Consider the following 25,199-nt stretch of genomic DNA (forward strand, 5'->3'; position numbering starts at 1 on the left):
GACAGACCTACTATAATTTTGTATGATTCAATATCAAGAGTGAAAATAAACACTTTAGGGTAGGTGTTTTTTGGGCATAGAAAATACAGCAAACAAGTATCTTTTTTTTATATTTCTGCCTTAAGTCTTTTTGTTTTTGTTGATGTTTGTTTTTTTGTTGTTGTTGGGAAGGGGAAATTAAGAGTATTATAGGTATTTCGCTTCATAAACTTTTGGTCTCAAATGTACCTAATGAAACTCATTATAATGTAGAAATACATGTCACATGTTATCACATTTAAAAAGAGTTACCTCCTCTTTACTACTGTCCTTGTATCTCTTCATCACAATACCTGTCTGACAATCTATCAGGCACACATTTTGACCTCCACAGGTGGCTAAAAGTCTGCTACTTTTATCTGTAAATACAAGTTCAATTTAATGCCAAAATGATTATTTATAACAACAAAGTCGTTAAAACTATGTTTGAATGAAAGGTGATATGGTATTTAATTTTGCCTATGTTACTAATTGGGCTGGGTTTTTTCCTCAGGAAAGGCTGATTACTTTCAAGGTTCAAAAGACTAATAAAAGTGTTAGATAACATTTCATTATCTCATGAACTGCCAGCCATCATCTTTTTCTTTTTACTTGACAATACATGTATAATATACAGAGCTCCAGATAAGAATTCACAAATTGGGTTTTACCAACCAATTTTGATGTAATTGAGTGAAATAGTACTTTTCAATTGCATTATTAATTCAAATTCACCCCTCAAGCAAATATCAAATTGGGTATTTCACCGCCAAGCTCCTGAATGTATTAGGTTTTTTCATCATCTAAATATTGAATTGAGGCATGTCATAATGTAATTATATCAAACAAAGATGTTTATCCACTGTTATCTTAAATACGTTTCTTTCAAGTATGTACTGTAAAAGCAGAAATTTTCGTGGAGGATTTAATTTCGTTTATTTCGTGGAAAGAATATATCCACGAAATTAAAACCCCCACGAAAATTTAACCTACATATAATATCACTTCCATTTACTGGAAACCACGAAATTCAATCACCATGAAATTTTATATAGGGACAAAACCACGAAATTTCAACCCCACGAAAATTTATGTTTCTACAGTATGTGATAGACATTTTATTCAAGTTTAAACACTGACGAGCGATATTTTTGTTTAATTTGTGTATGGTTTGTTTCAACTGTTCTGCCAGTTTTGTATTTTCTGTCAATTTATATAATATGATGTTACTAGTGGGGCAGTAACTGATTACCTTTCTAGAGCACATACAAACACCCCTGGTTTTTGTTCCGGTTATTATAACAATCCGTTGACATTGCTTGTCGGCATTTTATTTTTCCAAGTATGGTAAATGGTTTTGAACAAAATTTTGTCATGATTTATAAGAGTGAAGCGTGAGTCATACTCTGCTTCATTATCATCACATACAATATCAGAGGCGACTTTGGCAATATGTAAATTTTTATTGTTGATATCCATATTCAGCGCTCTCATTTTGTCTTGTCATTGCTAACAGCTGAATATTTGGGTCCCATTGTGGCCCCAAACACTTTCACATGTTGTAATTTTGTTGTCTCACGGCTTGCCGTAGACTTACATTCAGAGTTATATATATATATGAGACCCCCGAGAACCCTTTCCAGGCAAAGAATATCTTATCTGACACTATGTGTCTTTGCTAAAATTAAGTAGTATTTTCACAGAAGGAAGAAAGGACAGTGTCCATGATTTTGTCTAAAATGTAACCTATATTCGGAGCTGTTGCCTTCTCCATTAATAAATTGATAATGTGACTTGCGTACTTTTATGATTTCGCAAAGCGGTCTGCTGTCAAATAGTTAAACAGAATATATGATTTTGTTACTAGCAGTGCTTTTTTCCTCCTCTCCGACTCATGGTCTGCCAAAGAAAATTTTATAAACTGTTCCCTTATGTTTACCGGGGACACAGCTTTGAGTAACGGACAATTCCTTCCAACAGGAACCCCAATCAGATATTTGATGTAATGCTCTATTTTTAGAACGAAAGTAGATTTCCTAATAGTATGAAAATCGATTTACGCGACTACAATTTATTGTTTAGGGTAAATAACGCACACGATAGCCACAATTAGGGTTGGGAACGCTTTTTTGACATATAATCGGGTTTTCCTTTGCATGAATAGGGTTTTGAACGCTGCAATTGTCAATTGAATTGGGTTTTCAATTGTTTTTATTGCATAATCACGCAAATATGCAGTTTATCTGGAGTTTTGGACATAAATAAAAGAAGAATGTGTCCTGGGGACACAGATGCCCCCACTTGTAAATATACAGCAAATTCTGCAATTTTTCAATTTATAAAGGGACATAACTTGAGCACATTGTAAGTGATGCCACCCAAATTCGAACTTGATCTGTGTTTATTGGTAGTAAACATGATGTTGGTGTGTATAAGTTTCATAACATTTGGTTGAGGCAAACAAAATTGCAGAAACAGCAAATTTAGCATTTTTTTCTTTTATAAAGGGACATAACTCTAGAATTGTGAAAGTGATGACCCCCTCCCTTCCAAATTCGAACTTGATCTTTATCTGGTGGTAATTAGCATCGTGTATAAGTTTCATAATATTTGATAGAGGCAAATTAAAGATAAATTGAGGAAACAGCAAATTTGCCAATTTCTCTCCATTTATAAATTAAAGGGACATAACTCGAGAATATTGAAAATGATGCAACTCATATTTGCCCTTGATCTGTGTTTGGTGGTAGAAAGCATTGTGTAAGGGTTTCATAACATTTGGTTGAGGCAAACTAAAGTTAAGAGTGTGGAAATGAAAAATTCAGTATTTTTTTTCATTGTTAAAGGGACATAACTCGAGAACAGTGAAAGAGACGCCACCAATATTCAAACTTGATCTCTGTCTAATAATAATAAGCATTGTGCATAAGTGTCACAACATTTGGTTGAGGCAAAGTAAAGTTAGAGAATGGAAACTTATTTTGGGAATTACGGACAAAAGTACAGATAGACTAGGTCTAAACTTAATGCCCCCTCCACCATATACGGGCATAAAAATAGTGGAAAGTACAGGAGTTTTTAAACAAAAAAAATATTTGTCCATAAGAAACCATTTCAATCTGAGTCAAAACACTTATTTGGCATATATTTTCAAAAATTCCCATCATAAGAACCATGTGAACTAGATTTCAAGTTGATGGGACAACTTCAAGGAAAATCAATCCAAAACTTTAACAAGATACAGGACTGATGAATGGGCAGACAGACAAACTGACAGGGATACTAAGTTATAATACCCAATCCTGTTCTATTCTTTAGACATATGGTTCAAAAAGATAACATCTGGAAATCAAACTTTCTCCAAAAAAGTGTCATAATAGCTGCTGTGGCCTTCACCTTTGACCCATTCACCCCATTCTCAATAGGGGGTTCTTCCTCTCTCCATTGGGTATCATCAAACCAAATTTAGTAAAGATACTGTTTACAGCTTCAATAATTTTGTTCAGAAATTGAAATATTGATTTCAGGACAGCCTGATGGTTTTCATTATATCATAAGCATAATTCACTGCCTCCCAACTCAGCTTAAAACATACCTTTGTTACTTGGTTTAAAAGCACATCTCCAAACTTTTGTCTGATTGTCATTGGGATCATTATTTGTTGAGTGACAGCGGATGAAGAAAGCTGGATCAAAATCACCAACAGATGGCTAAAACAAAAAGAAATTTCAGCATAAAATTGAGAATGGAAATGGGGAATGTGTCAAAGAGACAACAACCCGACCATAGAACAGACAACAGCAGAAGGTCTTCAACAGGTCTTCAATGCAGCGAGAAATTCCCGCACCCGGAGGCGTCCTTCAGCTGGCCCCTAAACAAATATATATACTAGTTCAGTGATAATGAACGCCATACTAAACTCCAAATTGTACACAAGAAACTAAAATTAAAAATAATACAAGACTGACAAAGGCTAGAGGCTCCTGACTTGGGACAGGCGCAAAAATGCGGTGGGGTTAAACATGTTTATGAGATCTCAACCCTCCCCCTATACCTCTAGCCAATGTAGAAAAGTAAACGCATAACAATACGCACATTAAAATTCAGTTCAAGAGAAGTCCGAGTCTGATGTCAGAAGATGTAACCAAAGAAAATAAACAAAATGACAATAATACATAAATAACAACAGACTACTAGCAGTTAACTGACATGCCAGCTCCAGACTTCAATTAAACTGATTGAAAGATTATGTCTTCATCATATGAATATCAGGCACAATCCTTCCCGTTAGGGGTTTAGTATCATACCATCATAACATACATGAGAAGAACAGAACCCGTGTCATGCCAACAACTGGTTTTTAAATAAATGTGTTTAGTGCCGATGCAAAGACCCTATAAGTGAATCAATATTAACGCCAAAATATGCAATCTTTAATGACCTGACAACAGTATCGTAACTATATCCCTTCTTAATAAGTCTATTTAAAGGTTTTGTTAGCTTCAGAGGTGAATACTGACATTTTTGTGCTTTATAAAGAATATTTCCATAAAAAATTGGATGTGAAATACCTGAACGTATAAGAAGTCTGCATGTTGAGCTATATTTACGAATGATGTCCTTATACCGATGATAAAATTTAGTAAATGTTTTGACTAGTTTGTGATATCGAAAACCCTGGTGTAATAATTTTTCAGTAATATAATATAATGCATATTTATATATATATGGAAACATGTTTTTTGTTGACACTAATTATCATGATTTTAGGAACAGTTACTTTTTGGAGCATACATTATTAAGTGTTATTGTAACTTCCCAAAGTAAAGATTTTTTTTTTTATAATGTGTTTTTTTGCCTCCACTACAGAATCCCTGAAATAATAATTGAAAAAAAAATAGTTAAATCACAGTACTTTGTGCAAATTTTTAATTTTGTTGTCTGTTTTCAATTTAAAACCATTTTTAAAGAAATCTCAATTACAAAAGAAAAGTTGAAAATTTTAAATGTTCAAACATACCAAACATGCTGTTTTCTGCTCATCAGTGTTTTTTATGGATGTGGAAACTGTTGGTCTTCTGGTTGGTGTTGATGGAGTTGTGTCCCTTGCCCTCTTTGCTGGTTGACCTTGAGGTGAACTAGTTGGAGTACTATCTCTACCACGTTTTAAAGATGGTTTTGAAGCAGGTGTACATGTCCCACTTTTAGGAGTTAATGGCTTTACCCTCATCAAATCTTTCTGTCCCGAGGACTCAGGTGTTGACGGGGATGAAGGTCCTGAGTCATTTCTGTTCAGCCATTTATGATTTAGACGAGCACTTCGAGGTGTACCTCTAGACATATTTGATTCATTGAAAAGTGATTTATCTTGGGCTTTCTCAACAATCTCTGAAGCAATGTCTTTAAGCTGAATGTACAAAACAATTCATATGTCAAACAAATGGTTGTATGTTAAGTCCAGTATAAATGCTAATCCCCACAACAATCTTAAATCTCCATCAGGCCATTTGCAATAAATTATCTGGTAAAAAAACAATAACAAAAATGTTTCTTTTTTATACTTAAAAATTTTATTGACATAAAAAAGTAAAACAAAATATTCATTTTCTAAAAACTCCAATCAATTTGTATTAAAACCAGTGAATGTCACGTAATCCATAATTTTTTTTTAATAGTTTTAAAATGATGGATGACGTGATGAGAAAGGCTCACATCTCCATTGGATTAGATTAGCTTAGTATGTATGAATGTTTACCAGAAGGTTTCCTCCTTTCAAAAAAGATATGGTAGGGAGGTAGGAAATATTTACTTTTCAACAGAGGTGTAAATGAAAATGTTGGGGAAAACATACAAGAAATTGGGTAGGATATATTTCATATGAAAACCTTATAAACATATTAATTATTTTTTCATCTTATCCTGATGATGAAAGGCTAAATTTGAATTATATTGTGAAGGCAGCATACTTACAATTGCCCATTCAGTTTCTTCAGTAATATTTTTAAACAAAAGGTCAGAGGTCAAAGATGTATAAAACTCCTGAAGAACGTGTTCAAATTGATCACAACTGAATCCCTCTGCATATTTGGCAGCAAACAAAACTTCCCATTTACTCTTCACCTAAAAGCACACATTCATGTAACAGTACATAATTCATAACATCTCACAACTTAACTTCCTACTTAAAAGGTTTAGGAAATGCATCATTCAAACATTTTTTTTAATATAGTTGAAGAGCAATGAATCTGAAAACAGATCACATGGTAAAGCATGTTCACAGGAAGCCTGACAACAAATTTCAGGATGCTCTTTATTGAACTAGTAAAAAGGGATTAGAATTCATACATTGTGTGTTACAATATATAAGTATATAAGTATTCTATTAACAGGAATTTGAGGAACGATGAATAAGAAACCTCATTACAAGGTATAGCGTTGAGTCCCCAGAAGAATTTGAAGAACAAAAACTGAAGATTGTCATGATTGTAGGAACTGTACAATTTCCAATCTCAGAAAATATAAATTTTACTCATATTACTTACCATGACTTCAAATTTCTCCTTGAAGTTTTCCACAGTAGATCTACGTATTTCATCAACAAAATGTACTGATGAATTCATCCTAAAAGCTTTTACTTTATCTGTAAGCTGTAAAAGGGTAAAATGGTAAAATGTGATCTTCTTTAGCAGTGGAGTATATAAACCTACGGAACTACACAATGTACTGTGGATTCATTTGTATTTGTGAAATACCACTTTTCGTGGACTTCATGGGTTTACGTAAACCACAAATTAAAATTTTGAATGAAGTACAAATTTTCTTTAGGCTTGTATGTAGACTTTTGGAAAACCATGAAATCAAATATACATTAATATGCAAATTTCCCTCAATCTACAAAAATTCGTATCATCAAAAAAAAGATTGAGAAAAACCATAAAATACCTACATCTGTCTTGGTACGTATGTCTATTTTCTTGGTGGTCGTTGGTGGTAACGTTACAACGTCAAATTTTTTTTTACTAATAACTTTTTTTTCTTTTAGTGTATTATAATCCGGTTAACGTAAGAATGCTCCCTTTTTCAATATTTTGTGTAATCATTGAAATTAATGACATTATATGAGTAATGCTAATAAATGCAAAACTTTATAAACAATTAATTGGATAATTACTCTGTAATATACATGTATATTTGTCAAATAAAGGTGTCATCCAATTAACATATATCCTTTGTTTTTTTTCTATTATACAAACAAATCATAGAAATAAATCTCTAGCAAATACATAAACAACTTATGTCTAATAGAAAATTTAGTTGAAAGAGACAAAACTACCTAAATATTTTTTTACAAAAAAGGTATTTATTAAACAAAAAAACTTCATAAACTGTAATTATGAAACAAATTTATCAGCTTTAAAAAAGAAATTACTTTGAACTTATTTATTATATTTTCAAATGATTTTTATGATGTTTGTACCTTCCCTTTAACTTTAAATGAATTACACCAAAGGTGTTCACTCTCCCCGTATTACTTTGTGAGAGGAGGATTAAGAATTTAAACATTTATCTGATATGTTTTTTTTTCAATTAATATGTCTTTTTGGAAGGAAAGATAAATTAAGTCATTATATTCTTATCCTACTTATACAAATCGTGCTAAGAAAGAGGTCGTCCATTACCTATACATCTTTTTAATATAGACTAAGCCAAAATACTTGAAAATATTTAAAAATGTAAAATTGTTTATGAAATTTTAAATGAAATATTTAGTAAAATGGTGTCTTCCTGCTATTCCTACATTTTACTTTGAAGGAAAAACAATCCAGTCCACTTCATAATTTTTGGTGATTTTATAAAAACTGATTTGAAAGGCGTATTGCTAAAAAAATATAATATCATGGAATACAATGGACTTATTTATGACAATAGATAATTAAAAAAAAAATCTATATTAAAGAACTAATTTGAGGAAGGATAGAAAAACGTTGATGATGGTGTCACTTGACAAAAAGTAATTCACAGTCAAAGAATGTAATAAAATAAACAATACAAATTTTACAGCACCAGATGCACATCACAACGATTAATTAATGTCTCTTCAGTGATGCTTGAGGCCAAAAATTAACAATCATCATCCATTCTTGATATTTTCTAGCTAAGTGCTAAACAATGAAAATTCATCCAGTGTGAGACATTATTTTCATTTTAGGGGAACGAACATTGAAATTACCCATAGTCATTTGGACTCTTTACTCTTTAATTATTTCCTATGTTGACCTACCTGAATATCATCATTTCCATCTAAGTAAAGTTGTGTACAATTCTTAAAGTTCTGTATAAATTGTAAAGATTTTAAATTGTTGAAGCTGCAATCGAGTGTCTCTAAACGGTTCAAACTGAAGGATTCTGGGATATCTGTAATGCTGTTTTGTGATATGTCTAAAACTGACAAGTTTGCTAACTGCTCTAGTACTGTACAATCCAAGCTTCCATTAATCTCTTTGTCTGAAAGACTAAAATAACCAAAACAGGGTTTTTAATTTAATTCTACATAAAGCATCTCAGTAAGATTACAAAATATTTGTCTTTTTTGCCTCTTAAACTCAACTGCTCTTCTCTAGAAGACTTTGGAAAATAGAATACCTCATATTTTTAATAATGGGAAATATTTCATGAATTTCAATAAATCACAATTTTGTAGTTTTTTACACTAAATCTATGATAAACATACATGTTTTTTTTTTCATGATGGTTTATATATCAGCCTATTTTTTGGTTGGATGGAGAAATTATATAGAAGTTTTAAAAGATGGACATATATGATAAATGCAGTTAAGGAATTTGTTTGTCTCTATTGGTTCAGAAATATAGCAGAATGGGACTAATATGTTGTAAATATTTTACCCCAAACCATGCTTATGTAGACAGCAAAGATACAAACTAAAATATTCAAGATTTTTCAGGCAAAATTGGTTTTTGATTCCTTATCAAATCAACTTTAAATGTTTCTAGGGAATATAACTTACTTTAAACTCTGGACTGCTCTGAGAGATGCTTTATTACACAAACTTTTCACTAAATCTTCTGTTATCTTCATTCTGAAAATACAAGTAATAATACAAAATAACATCAACTTTTAGCCAACATGTGTATGTATACAAGTACCTCTTTTTTACCTCATCTTTGGAGACAACTTTTGAACTATTTCTGAAATCCAAGCCTTCCTGGACTTCAAATTCATCAAAAACTACCTTGACCAAAAACTTTAAACTGAAGCTACCAATAACCTGAAGCAGGACAGACGAACATGTGGACGGACGGACAAACGGACGAACTGACCGAAAAAAATAATGCCCCTAGGTGGGGCATAAAAAGAAATAATTGCAAGAACTTCTCTAATCTCTACAAACAATAACAAACAAATTGTGACTTTTTGTCCTATCAAATTTGTGACTTTCTGTCCTATGACTTTTTGTCCTGGGACGTTCTGTCCGCTTACCTTTTGTTCATTCATCATTCATCAACAAAAGAAATGGACTTATCTGATACTTCAGTTGGGAGAATTTGATGTTTTGAAAATTCCCTGCCCTCGATCCATTAAAAAAAGATATAAAGCATACTTACAATGCTATAAGACTTTATTATTCCACTACATTGCATATTGTTATTGTAAAAGGTCATTCGAAAAGGTCATGAAGGTGAGAGTTTTATTGTGGTCGCCAAGTTCAAGTGATCCAAAACATTTATTTGTTCTAGCAATATATTTGGGATTGTCAGTCAGGAGTACTACTTGTACAAGTTATTTTTATTTATGTGAAGAAGTAAATATCAATATACTTATATAAGTAAAATTGTAAGATACTTATACAAGTGTATTTTATTAACTTGTATAGGTAAATTATTTTAATGGCTTAGTTATGTCCCTTAGACATTTAGATGTTTTTACTTATACCAGTGAAAAAGTCATACTATCTTATTTTCTTGAATTTCTCAGGACTTCTTTGCTCTAATAGAATTTTTAATTGTCTGTCCTTTGCAGATGTCTTTAATTATCATTGAAGTGTAATTTCATGGATAATAAAAATTTCATTTGTCTTTTTTCTTCAAAACACTGCTCATTTACAAGCCTCCAAGGGGCAATTTTTGAAGTCCTTGCGCAATCACTTAAGATCTTTGCACTATAAGTTTCTCTGTTGAATTAATGAGATGAAACATTGAACTCAAAAAAAAAAAAATTATGAGCTAACCAGAGAAAAATTGTTTAAGGCCTGTTTTTAGGGATTGTAAAAAAACATTACTTATCTGTATCTGTATCTTCATATGTTCTGCCAATATAGGCACACCTTCACTACGAAGTAATAAATCCAATCACCAATAGAATTATAATACAGTCTGTACACAATAAGAGTATGTCAATATATTCCTTCACCAATATCACATATCAAGACTTATTTACGGAATTTAGAATATATTTACTTTTAATTAATGATAATAACAAGTAAATTTTTTTAGAAAATTAAGGGGAGATTATTCAAACTTTATAAGAAAATATGAATATAACAAATTTACTTATATAAGTATATTATTATTTACTTCTTCAAGTAAATAAAAATAACTTGTACAGGTACTACCCCTGACTTGTTGTGCCCCATTTTAAATGCATCTTAGTCCGGGCTACTGGCAACCTGGTATGGTAAAGAATTCAACACCCATATCATGCTTATTGTTCTTTGGAAAAAAAAAAATTGTCATGTTTGTGGGAGAGAATGGCTGTACAAATTTATGTTCTTTTGGTGGTACTCCATGTAAGTACTGCTTGTTTGAGATGGAACTGATTGATGTTGTATTTTGTAGAGCATGGTTAATGATGTTTTAAAAATAATATAAAAAATTGCAATTGGGTCAGAAATTTGAATGAACTGCAATAAGTAGAGAGCTACACAGTCAAGTCACAATAACCTTTTCTAATAAGAATCACCTGTTTGTGTAGTACTAAACCCTGGTATTGTCATGAATGTTATACATTCTGAGATTCCTAAAATATTGACAGAGATTAATGTCATCAAATGTGTAATAGGAGGACATGAAAGAAGAAGAGGACAACGGAATAATGCATGTTATAAAAAAAAGTTTGTGAAATGTTTGTGTAGCAGGCAACATCTGCCCAAATATTCAAAAAATTGTTAAAATTAATTTTCAAAAAGGTTTTCAAAAAAAATCACTTATTATATTCCCCTGTCCAAGGAAATTTATAAAACTGATCACTTTTAGTACCATGCAGGACATGAACATTTGAACATCTATATATTTCTACAAATGATTTAAAAAAAATAATCTAAGTATAATTTGCATGCAACAGTTAAACTTTTAAATAGGCATCAATTTGTACATATTAACTTATATTATTTCTTTTTGTATCAAAAGAAATTTCAAAATATAAATAGTTCCAAAACATATTTAAATATAAATGCTAAATCTTTAAATCCAACATCAACGTAAACTCATCTATCTAAAGTCATTATACATATGAATTATCTTACCTTAATATATTCTTCTGTTATCCTAGATATCAATATTCTTTGTTAATCAACTGTCTTCAGTCTAATCAGTCATAAATCTGTCCCTATTAAATAAATAAACACAAATATCTAATTGACATGTATTTTGACATGGGCTGTTTATTTAACAGTTATTTGAAAAACAAATAATAAGATGTGACAATACCCCCTGGGGGCAATGTGTAAGAAAATTGCCAATTAAGATTAAATAAAAATGACATCAAAGAAAATATTTATCAATAGGACAATAGATCAGACATATAATTATCTTGTACATGTATGTATTTCATGTCTTTTTAAATTCATTAAAAAATGAACTTCCTGATGAAAATAAAATAAAAAGTTCCAACACCCTCCCCCAAAAATAAAAGTTTTCACCAGATACAAAAACATTGTATTCTGATCAAATTGTTGCTTTGATTAGGTTGGACCAGGTTTGAAATATTAATGTGAACAACGAAAATCAGTGAAATTTAGAACTGTAGTTACTGCACATTTGCAAATAAGCTAAAACAAAATCAATTAATTGAATGGATTGTAAATTAAGGTGATAAATTAATGATGTATAGAAATATGGCTTTTTTTTTATTGACTGCATAATATTCAGTCAAATATATAATAACGTCTCAAAATGATTTGGAACAAGTTTAAGGCACAGTAAATATTTCCTGCCATAAGTGATGTATGTTCGAAATTGTCGTTATCCACAAAGCCCCAAAGATCTAAACAATCACAACATAAAATTTATTTAATGAAAAAGGTTGATATTAAAAAGATAAAAGACATAACATCTCATTTTATATCTGAACTTATATCTCAGGCTAATGAAAATTTAAATATTGACCAATTATGGAATAAATTCAAAGAAGGTAGTAATAAAATAATAGATGATAATGTACCAAGCAAAATAACTAAATCTAAGTACACCAACCCTTGGGCAAATAGGGATATAGACCATTTATGTAAAAAACAACGTAAAGCTTACAACAAAGCTAAAAAAACTGGTAAACAAGAACATAAAGATAAATATAAAAAATTAAAAGCTACTGCTCAAAGAGAAATAAGAAGAGCCCAGAGCACGTACATGCAAGAAATAATTAGCCCCCAGTTAGAAGAAAAACCTAAATCTTTCTGGCAATTTATAAAAAGTAAAAAAAAAGAAACATCTGGTGTTCCACCATTAAGAGGAAAGGATGGCTTATTATATAGTGAGCCGAATACACAAGCTAACATCCTAAATGAACAATTTAAAAAGGCTTTTACTACCGAAGATACATCCTCTATGCCAAATAAAGGTACAAGTCCCCACCCCACTATGCCAGACATATTTATTAGTAATAATGGCTTATTAAAGTTACTTAAAAACTTAAATCCACACAAAGCCACTGGCCCTGATAATCTGCCAGCATATTTTTGACATAATTTTGCAGAAGAATTGTCTCCATTTTTGACATTCTTTTTCCAAAAATCTATTGCTACTGGTAAAATCCCAACTGATTGGAAGCAGGCTAATGTTGTACCAATATTTAAAAAAGGTGACAAGCATAACGCTATTAATTATAGACCAGTTTCACTAACTGCAATATGTTGCAAAATTCTAGAACACATTATAACAAGCAACATAAGGAAACATCTTACAATTAATAACATATTAAATGATAGTCAACATGGGTTTAGAAGTAAAAGGTCTTGTGAGACCCAACTTATCATCAGTTTACAAGATCTTGCAAAATCATTGGGATATGGTAACCAAATAGATGTTATACTTTTAGATTTTTCCAAAGCTTTCGATAAAGTCCCCCATCAAAGATTAGCCCAGAAATTAAACTTTTATGGTATTAGGAATCAAAATTTAAATTGGATAAATGACTTTTTAGCTGACAGGCAACAGCAGGTACTATTAAATGGTGTTAAATCTTCAAAATTAGCTGTTGATTCTGGTGTCCCTCAGGGAACAGTTTTAGGCCCAACATTATTTTTACTCTTTATTAATGACCTACCCGAACATGTAACTTGCAATGCAAGACTTTTTGCAGATGACTGTTTATTGTATAGAAATGTTAATAATAGTTCTGATGCCAAATTACTTCAAAAAGATTTATCTAGTTTAGTACAATGGGAAGAGGACTGGCAAATGAATTTTAATCCTGAGAAGTGTTATGTTATTCATATTTCTAAAAAAGTAAACCTTCCACTTTTGATTATATATTGCACAATCATGTTTTAGAAGCAGTAAAAGATAGTAAATATTTAGGCGTAACTATAAGCCATGATCTTGATTTGGGAACACATATAAATCAAAGCACTGTAAGCGCTGTAGGCAGTTAACCAAAAACCAAGGCAAACGTAATTATGAAAACTGTGGCAATGTTGCTTCAATTTTTTTTTAAGATTTGAAAGAACAAACATTAAACATTCGTATATTGTACATTTATGTTCAATAAATGAATTGATTATTAAGGCAAATTAATTAATATTTCATCAAGGTTTTCAAAAGCAACTCATATATCAATGTAAATGACCCCCATCTTCATCCCCAAGTGCATGATGTGACTCCATACCTAGTTTGGAATAAAATGACAGGTGATAATAAAACAGTTGGTCAAACATTCTTGGGCTTTACACTGCTTGAAAGATTTAAATGTTTTCTTTAAAATGAGCCATAAATGAAAATTATGATAGGCCCAGAAATAATTTAATAAACAATTAAAGTAAATTCAATAATCTAGACTCATTTTTTGCATCAAATTTTTTTTTATAATAAACAAGAAATAATTGTAACAGGATGCCGTTACGAAGTCTCCCAAACAAAGACCCGATAATTCGTCATTCCCATGGTCTCCTGACATTGGGCAAAGTCCAGTTCATATTGGTTTGGTCTAGTAAAGTGATATGCATATGTGACACCAAGGAGATTGACCCTGTATGTCATTCAAATCTTTTTGAAATGATGAACAGGAATAAATATGGTTTAGGTGTGGGTGTCTCGACCGTTTACAAGTTCTCAAACAGGAGGGGTGGGGTGACCCCAGGGACTCCCCCTATATTTAATTTGATTTGTTATATTGTCCCATACATGAATACATGTGGTTTAAGGGTGGGGATCTCGACCATTTCCAAGATCTCAAACAGGAGGCGGTGGGGTGACCCCAGGGACTCCCCAAATATTTCATTTGATTTGTTATATTGTCCCATACATGAATATATATGGTTTAGGGGTGGGGATCTTGACTGTTTACAAGTTCTCAAACAAGAGGGGGTGGGGTGTCCCCATGGACTCCCCCTATATTTCATTTGATTTGTTTTATTGTCCCATACATTAATATATATGGTTTAGGGGTGGGGATCTCGACCGTTTACAAGTTCTCAAACAGGAGGGGCGGGTGTGTCCCCAGGGACTCTCCCTATATTTCATTTGATTTGTTTTATTGTCCCATACATGAATGTATATGGTTTAGGGGTGGGGATCTCAACCATTTCCAAGTTATCAAACAGGAGGGGGGGTGACCCGAGGAACTCCCCATATATTTCATTTGATTTGTTATATTGTCCCATACATGAATACATATGGTTTAGGGGTGGGGATCTCGACTGTTTACAAGTTCTCAAACAGGAGGGGGTGGGGTGACCCCATGGATCCCCCCTATATTTCATTTGATTTGTTTTATTGTCCCATACATGAATATATATGGTTTAGGGGTGGGGACCTCGACTATTTCCAAGTTCTCAAACAGGAGGGGTTGGGGTGACCCCAGGGACTCACCATATATTTCATTTGATTTGTTATATTGTCCCATACATGAATATATATGGTTTAGGGGTGGGGATCTTGACTGTTTACAAGTTCTCAAACAGGAGGGGCGGGGGTGTCCCCAGGGACTCTCCCTATATTTCATTTGATTTGTTTTATTGTCCCATACATGAATGTATATGGTTTAGGGGTGGGGATCTCAACCATTTCCAAGTTCTCAAACAGGAGGGGTTGGGGTGACCCCAGGGACTCACCATATATTTCATTTGTTTTGTTATATTGTCCCATACATGAATATATATGGTTTAGGGGTGGGGATCTCGACCGTTTACAAGTTCTCAAACAGGAGGGGTTGGGGTGACCCCAGGGACTCCCCATATATTTCATTTGATTTGTTTTATTGTCCCATACATGAATATATATGGTGTAAGGGTGGGGATCTCGACCATTTTTAAGTTATCAAACAGGAGGGGGTTGGGTGACCCGAGGAACTCCCCATATATTTCATTTGATTTGTTATATTGTCCCATACATGAACATATATGGCTTAGGGGTGGGGATCTTGACTGTTTACAAGTTCTCAAACAGGAGGGGCGGGGGTGTCCCCAGGGACTCTCCCTATATTTCATTTGATTTGTTGTATTGTCCCATACATGAATGTATATGGTTCAGGGGTGGGGATCTCAACCATTTCCAAGTTCTCAAACAGGAGGGGTTGGGGTGACCCCAGGGACTCCCCATATATTTCATTTGTTTTGTTATATTGTCCCATACATGAATATATATGGTTTAGGGGTGGGGATCTCGACCGTTTACAAGTTCTCAAACAGGAGGGGTTGGGGTGATCCCAGGGACTCCCCATATATTTCATTTGATTTGTTTTATTGTCCCATACATGAATATATATGGTTTAGGGGTGGGGATCTCGACCATTTCCAAGTTATCAAACAGGAGGGGGTTGGGTGACCCGAGGAACTCCCCATATATTTCATTTGATTTGTTATATTGTCCCATACATGAATATATATGGTTTTGGGGTGGGGATCTTGACTGTTTACAAGTTCTCAAACAGGAGGGGCGGGGTGTCCCCAGGGACTCCCCCTATATTTCATTTGATTTGTTTTATTGTCCCATACATGAATGTATATGGTTAAGGGGTGGGGATCTCAACCATTTCCAAGTTCTCAAACAGGAGGGCTTTGGGTGACCCCAGGGACTCCCCCTATATTTCATTTGATTTGATATATTGTCCCATACATGAATATATATGGTTTAGGGGTGGGGATCTCGACCGTTTACAAGTTCTCAAACAGAAGGGGGTGGGGTGACCCCAGGGACTCACTCTTTATTTCATTTTTGATTTGTTTTATTGTCCCATACATGAATATATATGGTTTAGGGGTGGGGATCTTGACCATTTCCAAGTTCTCAAACAGGAGGGGGTGGGACGATACTGGGGACTCCCCCAAATTATTTGCATTTGATTTCTTTTATTGTCCCATTCAAGTAAATATACATTAGGTGTGAGTATCTCGACCGTTTACAAGTTCTCAAACAGGAGGGGGTTGGGTGACCCCAGGGACTCCCCTATATTTCATTTGATTTTTTATATTGTCCCATACATGAATACATATGGTTTAGGGGTGGGGATCTCGACTGTTTACAAGTTCTCTAACAGAAGGGGTGGGGTGACCCCATGGACTCCCCTATATTTCATTTGATTTGTGTTATTGTCCCATACATGAATATATGGTTTAGGGATGGGGATCTCGACCATTTCCAAGTTATCAAACAGGAGGGGGGGGGGGTGACCCGAGGAACTCCCCATATATTTTATTTGATTTGTTATATTGTCCGATACATGAATATATATGGTTTAGGGGTGGGGATCTTGACTGTTTACAAGTTCTCAAACAGGAGGGGCGGGGGTGTCCCCAGGGACTCCCCCTATATTTCATTTGATTTGTTTTATTGTCCCATACATGAATGTATATGGTTTAGGGGTGGGGATCTCAACCATTTCCAAGTTCTCAAACAGGAGGGGTTGGGGTGACCCCAGGGACTCCCCATATATTTCATTTGATTTGTTATATTGTCCCATACATGAATATATATGGTTTAGGGGTGGGGATCTCGACCGTTTACAAGTTCTCAAACAGGAGGGGTGGGGTGACCCCAGGGACTCACTCTATATTTCCTTTTTGATTTGTTTTATTGTCCCATACATGAATATATATGGTTTAGGGGTGGGGATCTTGACTATTTCCAAGTTCTCAAACAGGAGGGGGTGGGACGGTACTGGGGACTCCCCCAAATTATTTTCATTTGATTTCTTTTATTGTCCCATTCAAGTATATATATTGTTTAGGGGTGGGGAACGCGACGGTTTACAAGATAAAAGTACATCTTCAAATTGAAGGGGGTTGGGATGACCCCCAGGGACTCACCCTATATTTTGGTTGATTTTTTGTATTGTCCTGTTCTCATTACTGAAGACTGCATGTGTCTATCACCTACTGAGTCATTTGAAAATTTAAAAATATAAAAATAGGGTTCTATAGTAAACCCCTCCCTTCTTGAGCCCCCCCCCCCCCCCAAATACCCCTTAATAGACCCCAATGCACAAACAAAAGATTAATGGCTCCGCTAGACATGTTAGTCTCATATTTTTATGAAACCCTAAATAAATCTGACAAACGGTCAAAGTTGTCTTCTTAGAAGGTTTGAGTGGATTCGGTCCGACTTGTCTCGGGGACGAGTTGTCCACATTACTTAAAACATCCCATCAACGTCGATTTCCGCATCTGTTTTCATGACCTCGTTTCATTCATAAAATAACAACAACCTTATTTGGCAAGATAAGTTAGAAATTACCACCCACTTATATAATTTATTTCCTCTATCATAGAGATTTGTTGTACATGAACAATATTCCTGCGCATTTTGCCATTTGGGAAATATAAACGACTTGTAATTACCGATTTTCGGCGATGAAATATTTCATACAATTGTTCTTTGACATCGTAGCCAAAAGCACAGGGGATAATAAACTACGTACGGATTTCTATTGAGCACTACTTCCTATGTGCAACTTCAAAAGTTTTGGGTAGTTCGACGATCATTTAAGGTTTTTCTGGTCATATTTTTTGTATTCCAGAAATAAAAGTATTAAAAAAATGTCCAATTAGTTATAAATAACATAATAACCAGCTAGATAATAACAATGGCACGTATTTCAGCATTTATTGGGTAGAAGACAAATCTAGGGTGCTCGCATAAGGCAGCTTAACTGCCTAACAATATAACCTGTAAGGCAAATAAAACCTTAGGTTTTCTTCGTAGGAACTTAAAAAACTGCACACGTAAGGTTAAAAACCTTACGTACACATCACTTGTCCGTCCAGTCGTCGAATACTCTTCCCCTGTATGGGATCCGTACAAAAAGCAACACATCACTCAGGTTGAGCAGGTACAGCGTAAGGCAGCCAGGTTTGTCTTCAATGATTATAAAGACAGATCACCTGGAGCAGTTTCAAATTTAATTAAATCATTGGAATGGGAAAATTTAGAAATAAGAAGGAAAAAAGCTAGATTAACTATGCTATATAAAATAAATTGGGGGTTAGTGGAAGTTCCTAAGGACAATTTAACAATATCTGATAGACATACTAGGGGGAAACATAAATTTAGGCAAATATCAACAAATAAAGATTTCTATAAATTTTCTTTTTATCCTCGCACTATTTCGGACTGGAACTCACTACCTGAAGCAATAGGTATGTCTGACACCCTGGAATCCTTCAAAAGTGGCATATCCACTCTAACATTTGAAGGAGCCACAACAACTTATTAAACTACAAAGCCACTGTACATAATGTATATATGTTATTGTTAATGATTTTTCTTTGTCATATTATTTTTAAATTAAGTCCATATGTACATAGCACACAAGTTCCGGGAAGTTTTACACTCCTACCTAGGAGTCTACTCCCGTATTCGGAAGAAGAAGAAGAAAGTTCTGCTTGTTCTGCTGGACTCTACTATCCCCATTTAACCACAAAATACAACCAAAGATTTAGTGAAATTTTGTGCTAGAGAAAGTGCTGTTGAAACATTAATTTTTTGGGGGACAAATTTCTAAAACAGCTTTCCTCAAAAATCATATAAACTCAGATGGATAGTTCTCATTAGCAATCATACACATCTCCTTACTTTTATACAGACAAAAGTAACAGGACAGAAAGTCACAATTTTTTGTGAGAATCTTTCTTTAAACATGTGTATATCGTCAAGATCATGTAGATAACATAAAAACTTCTTTAAAAAAATATTTTTTGTATTTTTCTTGAACTATTATATTAAAAACTTTAATAATAATGATCAAATAATTGTTAAGAAAACAAGTTGTCAAAGTGTCTCTGTACTTCACCATGTTCACTGGCTTCATCATGTTCATGGTGCCAAAATATATATCCTTTGAATGTTTAAAATATCAAGATTTATGAACAATTTCCTTAACTGTAAACTGAATATATCTATTAAAAAGAAATTATTTCAAGAACTTTTTTGATATATTCACTCAATTAATTGTGACATTTTGTTCTTTGACTTTTTTGTCCTATCAATTATCAATGATTATATGAATTTTTGTTCCGTGATCCTATTTTCTGTATGTTTACCCATGGTTTCATGTAGTAAGCTACCAACCAATCATTTCCATGACTGTTTTGATATCATGGTCAAATCTTAGTCCAAATAATTATGACGTTTTGAAAGGCTATTTTATTTTTTGCTTTGACGCCTTCCTGCACCTTCTTCATTCTCACGATTCTGTTCCCTGAGCATTCTAAATTATGATTACACAGTACATATAACCTTCTTTAATTTTGAATGTTTTAGACCATTTTTCTTAATTCCTCATCTATTTTTACTATTAGTCTGTTTCTGAATATTTTAGCACCCCATACATGCCATAAATTATTTATTCTTAATTTCTTTATCTCTCTTTTTTTTTTTTTTGCCCTTTAATCCATTGTTTCTATCATGTAAACCCCATCCAGAGACCCGCATATAAGGAAAATCACAATTATTCAGAAATAATTTGATTGTCACAGATTCATTGAACCTAAAGCTTATTACTTACGAGAACAAACAACGTAAACAAACACATGTGGATAGAAGTTCCCGCCAAATTCATCAAACGGAAGTAAAAAAGAAACATATCTGAAACCCACAATCAAGTCTAGGCAAATACAATTTCTCTGTTATAAAGTATATATGTAATAATAATTCTATTTCAAAATAAATATCAGAGTTATGTACGCATATTAAAAACCAGTAGTATAAATAATCTCGTTTGGAAACGAAATATCTTTGTTAGTTACAGAAATGAAACATCTTTTGGTCTTCAAAGAGACCCCTGAATAATTGCTGCAATGATACGTGTTTTCTTTCCCCGTCTCTATCAGTATCTTGTCGAAATATTTTTTTTATTGACATGTACAATTTTATTTTATAATAGTATACAGTACATGTCAACAGATTGAAGAAATGGAGAAGAAATGTGGTTGTAAAGGGATACGATCTTGTATCTTGTGCGAAAAGAAGGAGAAACCCACAAAACAACAGGACTGTCAGAAGTCAGATTGTGTAAGAACATAACCCATTTATCTCATCAAGGACATATAACTTTACGTCCTTGATCTCATTTAATTATATATATATAATTAAGAAATACATCACAGACACTTGTCCCTGAACAAATTACCTATATATATTTTTTATATATATACAAGGTATCCATCTCGCTTTGTTGAGAAATGACACTCGTGTCTACTCACTAACATTAGCTATATTTTGATTCCATGTTGTACTATCCCACTGAAACACACTATGTTGTAAATCTGCATTAATTATCTACAAAATAGTGTATATAAACTCATCATAGGTACCAGGCTTAAATTTTGCATGCCAGATGCACGCCTCCTACACAAAAGACCCATCAGTGACTTGGACAATTTGCAAACCATGGTCTGCTCAAATCAGAAAACATAATAATGACCATAAGAGTTCTGATTCCGCAGCTAGATTACTACTATGACCAGCTGCAAATGTTACACATATATTCAGGACAAGACTATGCCAAGTAGATCAGTCAGGGGAATTACTCAAATAATTGATTTAAAAATCACTTATTTAAGTAGCAACTTAGAAGTTTTGTCACAAATTGTGTTTTTGTAGTTTTACCAAAATTTTAAACATATATATAGGTTCAGATTATATCTTATTATTAGTAAAATTGGAAAAATGAACCTTTTTCTTCTTTTTAATAGCACCTTTGATGCAATCATTTAGCTGTAAATTCTATATTTGTTGAAAAAATGCTATAATTAAGGCTTTGCATAATGAACTTATACTTTCTTAACAGATTTTTCCCAGCAGGGGGAGTAATTTTCCTGTAAAATTCAAGGTTTCATCTTGCAGATTATGTAATAAAATTTTACTGTTCACGATCAAAATTTCACTGTTCGGGGGTGTTGAAATTAGTGGGGGTGATTAAAATAATAATACTTAAAGAAGTGATTTTTTGGAAGAAAATAGAGGTATGATACTTAAACAAGTGATTTTTCATGACATTATCCCAGATTTAGTACAAGGTCATCACCTGACGTTACCGGTCATCTTATCAACACAGATGTTGGTTCTGATAATTTTAGCAACATAATTAGTCCCTGGATCATTAGTATTGTATATTTAAAGCTACAATAAAATTAAATCACTTAGTCTAGTGATTTATTTGTACTACTTAAATAAGTGATTATTAAAGAAAGACAACTCTTACTTCCAACATTTGTGGACACAATGTTACTTGAATCAGTGATTTAAAAATCACTCATTTAAGTAAGTCCCCTGACTGTAGATATGAATGTACCTTATTTTGTACTGGATTGACACTTGGAGTCAGATTTTTACTATGGCAACTCACAACATAAGAAACATTCTACAAAGACACATTTACCCATTAAAACACTTCTTTTTTTAATAGGAGTCGAACTCAAATTAAACTACGGAAGTAGCATGAATATGGTGTCATCATTATGATCTCAAAAATTTATTAGCTAAAGCTTTACTAAATAAGAAAAGAAAGGATATGGGGTATCCATACATAACACAATATCTGTATTACTATATGCACAGCAAAAATCACTTAAAGCAAAGGAACAGCGCTTTTATTGCTGTTCATCATCTCAAATTCAGAATGAGGCCTTCAAAACTTAATTGATTTTAAAATGCACCGTGGGTAGGGGAATTAAGACCCTTTTGATTTTTAGGAAACACAGTCAAAGGCCAAGATCAAAGCATTAATTGGAAGGTATGAAATTTTCACAATACCAAATTGTAGAAGAAACATCAATTAAAAAAAAACATGTATCTCAATATATGTGATTATGGTTCAAATTAAATTACTATGATTAAAAATAAAGAGATGTGGTATGATTGCCAATGAAATGTCACAACTTTCTGACAGAGTCCATTATGGTCCAAATGATGTGTTTCAGTCTTGTTCATATTTCACCCCTTTTTGATTTTTAGGTAGATATATATGATTTTTGTTGCCATTGTGGTAAAGCTTGGCTACAGTCTTCGCAGAAGTCAGACATAGATGAAGGAAAATTGTCAAACTGTGAAATGATTGCTACCCCACAATGTTGTGAAAGTCACGATGAACAGGGAACCAGAAAATTCATACATTTTCCAGGAATACAGATTTATTGTGATTTTATCAGCAAAACAGAAGAACAAACAGTCTGTGATAAGATATATGAAACACCGTTTTGTTTATCACAGTCAGGGAGAAGAAAGCAGGTAAGATTAATGTAACGAATTGAAGGTAGGTTGGCAGAGTGCACACGAAAAACATGACAAAAGCTCATCTTTTTAATAATTTTAAGTATACTGTACATTGTACTCGTACTTCATCATTTTGAAGATTTATATTTATACCTAAACCTATATATAGAATGAATGATTCATTCCATATTCTTTTTTTTTCAAGTAGTCACAGAACCATGAAAATGAAGTCAAGGACAATGGACATATGACAGACGGAAACTTCATAACATAAGGCATATATATACAAAGTATGAAGGATCCAGGTCTTATAGGTTTAGGTTCAATGGAGATCGTTATGTTTGGATCACAGACAAATTATGATGTCATAAGGTTGATGTGATGTAGTTATTAACCTGATCTGGGTTTTTTGTGACGTAGCAACATGCTTTTTTGATAATTTTATGGAGACATCATAGTTTGTATTATGCATAAATGTCTGATTATTTATTGGCCTACCAAAGACTCTAGATTAAACAAAAAGGCACAAATACTTATGTTTAGTGTTGTTATGGTTCAGTAGATATAACTCTATACATGTCGAAATATTAAATTTATTCTTACAAGGCTTAGAAACAGGTAGATTGTGAAGCATTACCAAACACTTCTATCCTGTTTCGAGCTGAGTACCAAAAAAATTTTCATTTCAAGAGAATGTATGGTTATTCTCTTTATACTGCAACTCTTACAATTGCTCCAAATGAAATATTTCAGGTAAAAACCATCAATTTTGAATTTGAAGCGGACAAAGTAAAAATTCTGTGAACCTGCTTTCTTAACTGACATCATAAGAAATCTCTAAGGAAATGCAATGTCAACCTCATATACAGGACAATATACAGTCAGTGACCGTACATCAAAAATAAATATATGTAGTCAATTTAATTTGACTGCGCAAATAGCACAGTTGCAGTGTAAAAATGATAAACAGTTTCAATATGTTTTTCAGGACTATGGACCGAAGGTGAATTTCAAAAAGCAGAAAATAAAATTAGCAGAGTTCACAGGACTTCCAGAATTTAGCAAAGACATATACGACAGAATAAAGAGGGTAGAAATTTTGTCGGATTTTAAACCAGTTGAACTGTGTAACTTGGAGTATTCAGCAGAAAGGGGAGCTTCTATTGATCCCCATTTTGATGACTTTTGGCTTTGGGGGGAAAGACTTGTCACATTAAATCTTCTATCTGATTCAGTTCTCTGTTTTACAAATGATGATGTTCCTGGGACAGAGGTGCATGTGCCGATGTTTCGAAGATCTTTGTTAGTAGTTTACGGTCCAGCTCGAAACATATGGAAACATGCAATACATAGATGTGACATTAAAGACAAAAGGATTGCTGTTACGCTGAGGGAACTATCTAATGAATTTCAAAAAGGAGGAAGCAGGGAAGAAGAAGGAACCAACTTACTAGATATAGCTCTTACATTTAAGGGTACAGCTATTGGCATGAAAAAGAACTCGGAGCATTCTGAACCTTGATATCTTTTATTTTGGCATAACAAATTTGATACTTTTATCTTTTCTGTTGAATTGTTGAAAATGAAACAAAACAGCGATACAACCAGATTTAGTCTATTTAAGGATTGAATTTTAAATAACTTGCTACGCTGGTTATTAAGTGTGCACCACATTTTTTTATTCCATTTTTAAGGAGTATAACATGAAAAAAACCTTTGATGACGTCACGGTAACATGACAAAATTATGTCTATGAGATGATAGACAAAAAACTTTCAGTCAATCAGAAGACGTGTTACATCCGTAATAAATTTTTTTACATGTGATATCAATATTATTATTATCAATAAATAATTGGTTAAACATATATCTTATTCATGTTATTGAATACTCTAGATAGCTAACAAAGGAATTACTGTCTTTAACATTAAACATGTAATTGGATACAATGTAGTTAGGACATTTATAGTGTGTGAGGTTGGAATAACAGTTGTAACATGATATATGAATGCTTGACAATC

General features: G+C 33.1%; 2 protein-coding genes across 2 annotated transcripts in view; one reads left to right on the forward strand and one right to left on the reverse strand.

Moving 5' to 3' along the window:
- Positions 1 to 20,524, reverse strand: part of LOC127712925 (leucine-rich repeat and WD repeat-containing protein 1-like) — a 33,579-nt gene extending 13,055 nt beyond the window's left edge. The window contains exons 1-9 of the mRNA XM_052219517.1: positions 20,471 to 20,524; positions 11,559 to 11,641; positions 9,045 to 9,116; positions 8,300 to 8,531; positions 6,561 to 6,665; positions 5,989 to 6,138; positions 5,039 to 5,425; positions 3,614 to 3,728; positions 292 to 398 (exon numbers count right to left, since the gene is read on the reverse strand). Of these exons, the coding sequence (XP_052075477.1) occupies positions 292 to 398; positions 3,614 to 3,728; positions 5,039 to 5,425; positions 5,989 to 6,138; positions 6,561 to 6,665; positions 8,300 to 8,531; positions 9,045 to 9,115 (1,167 nt within the window). The 5' untranslated portion in view covers position 9,116; positions 11,559 to 11,641; positions 20,471 to 20,524. The remainder of the gene's footprint in view (positions 1 to 291; positions 399 to 3,613; positions 3,729 to 5,038; positions 5,426 to 5,988; positions 6,139 to 6,560; positions 6,666 to 8,299; positions 8,532 to 9,044; positions 9,117 to 11,558; positions 11,642 to 20,470) is intronic.
- A 255-nt stretch (positions 20,525 to 20,779) lies between these two features.
- Positions 20,780 to 24,861, forward strand: LOC127711163 (alpha-ketoglutarate-dependent dioxygenase alkB homolog 4-like). Its single transcript, XM_052217113.1, has 3 exons — positions 20,780 to 20,976; positions 22,921 to 23,193; positions 24,167 to 24,861. The coding sequence occupies exons 1-3, from the start codon at positions 20,878 to 20,880 to the stop codon at positions 24,698 to 24,700; spliced, it is 906 nt and encodes a 301-aa protein (XP_052073073.1). The 5' UTR covers positions 20,780 to 20,877; the 3' UTR covers positions 24,701 to 24,861.
- The last annotated feature ends 338 nt before the right edge of the window (positions 24,862 to 25,199 follow it).

Source organism: Mytilus californianus, unplaced genomic scaffold (assembly GCF_021869535.1).
Source record: "Mytilus californianus isolate M0D057914Y unplaced genomic scaffold, xbMytCali1.0.p SCAF_8, whole genome shotgun sequence".
Classification (NCBI taxonomy): domain Eukaryota; kingdom Metazoa; phylum Mollusca; class Bivalvia; order Mytilida; family Mytilidae; genus Mytilus; species Mytilus californianus.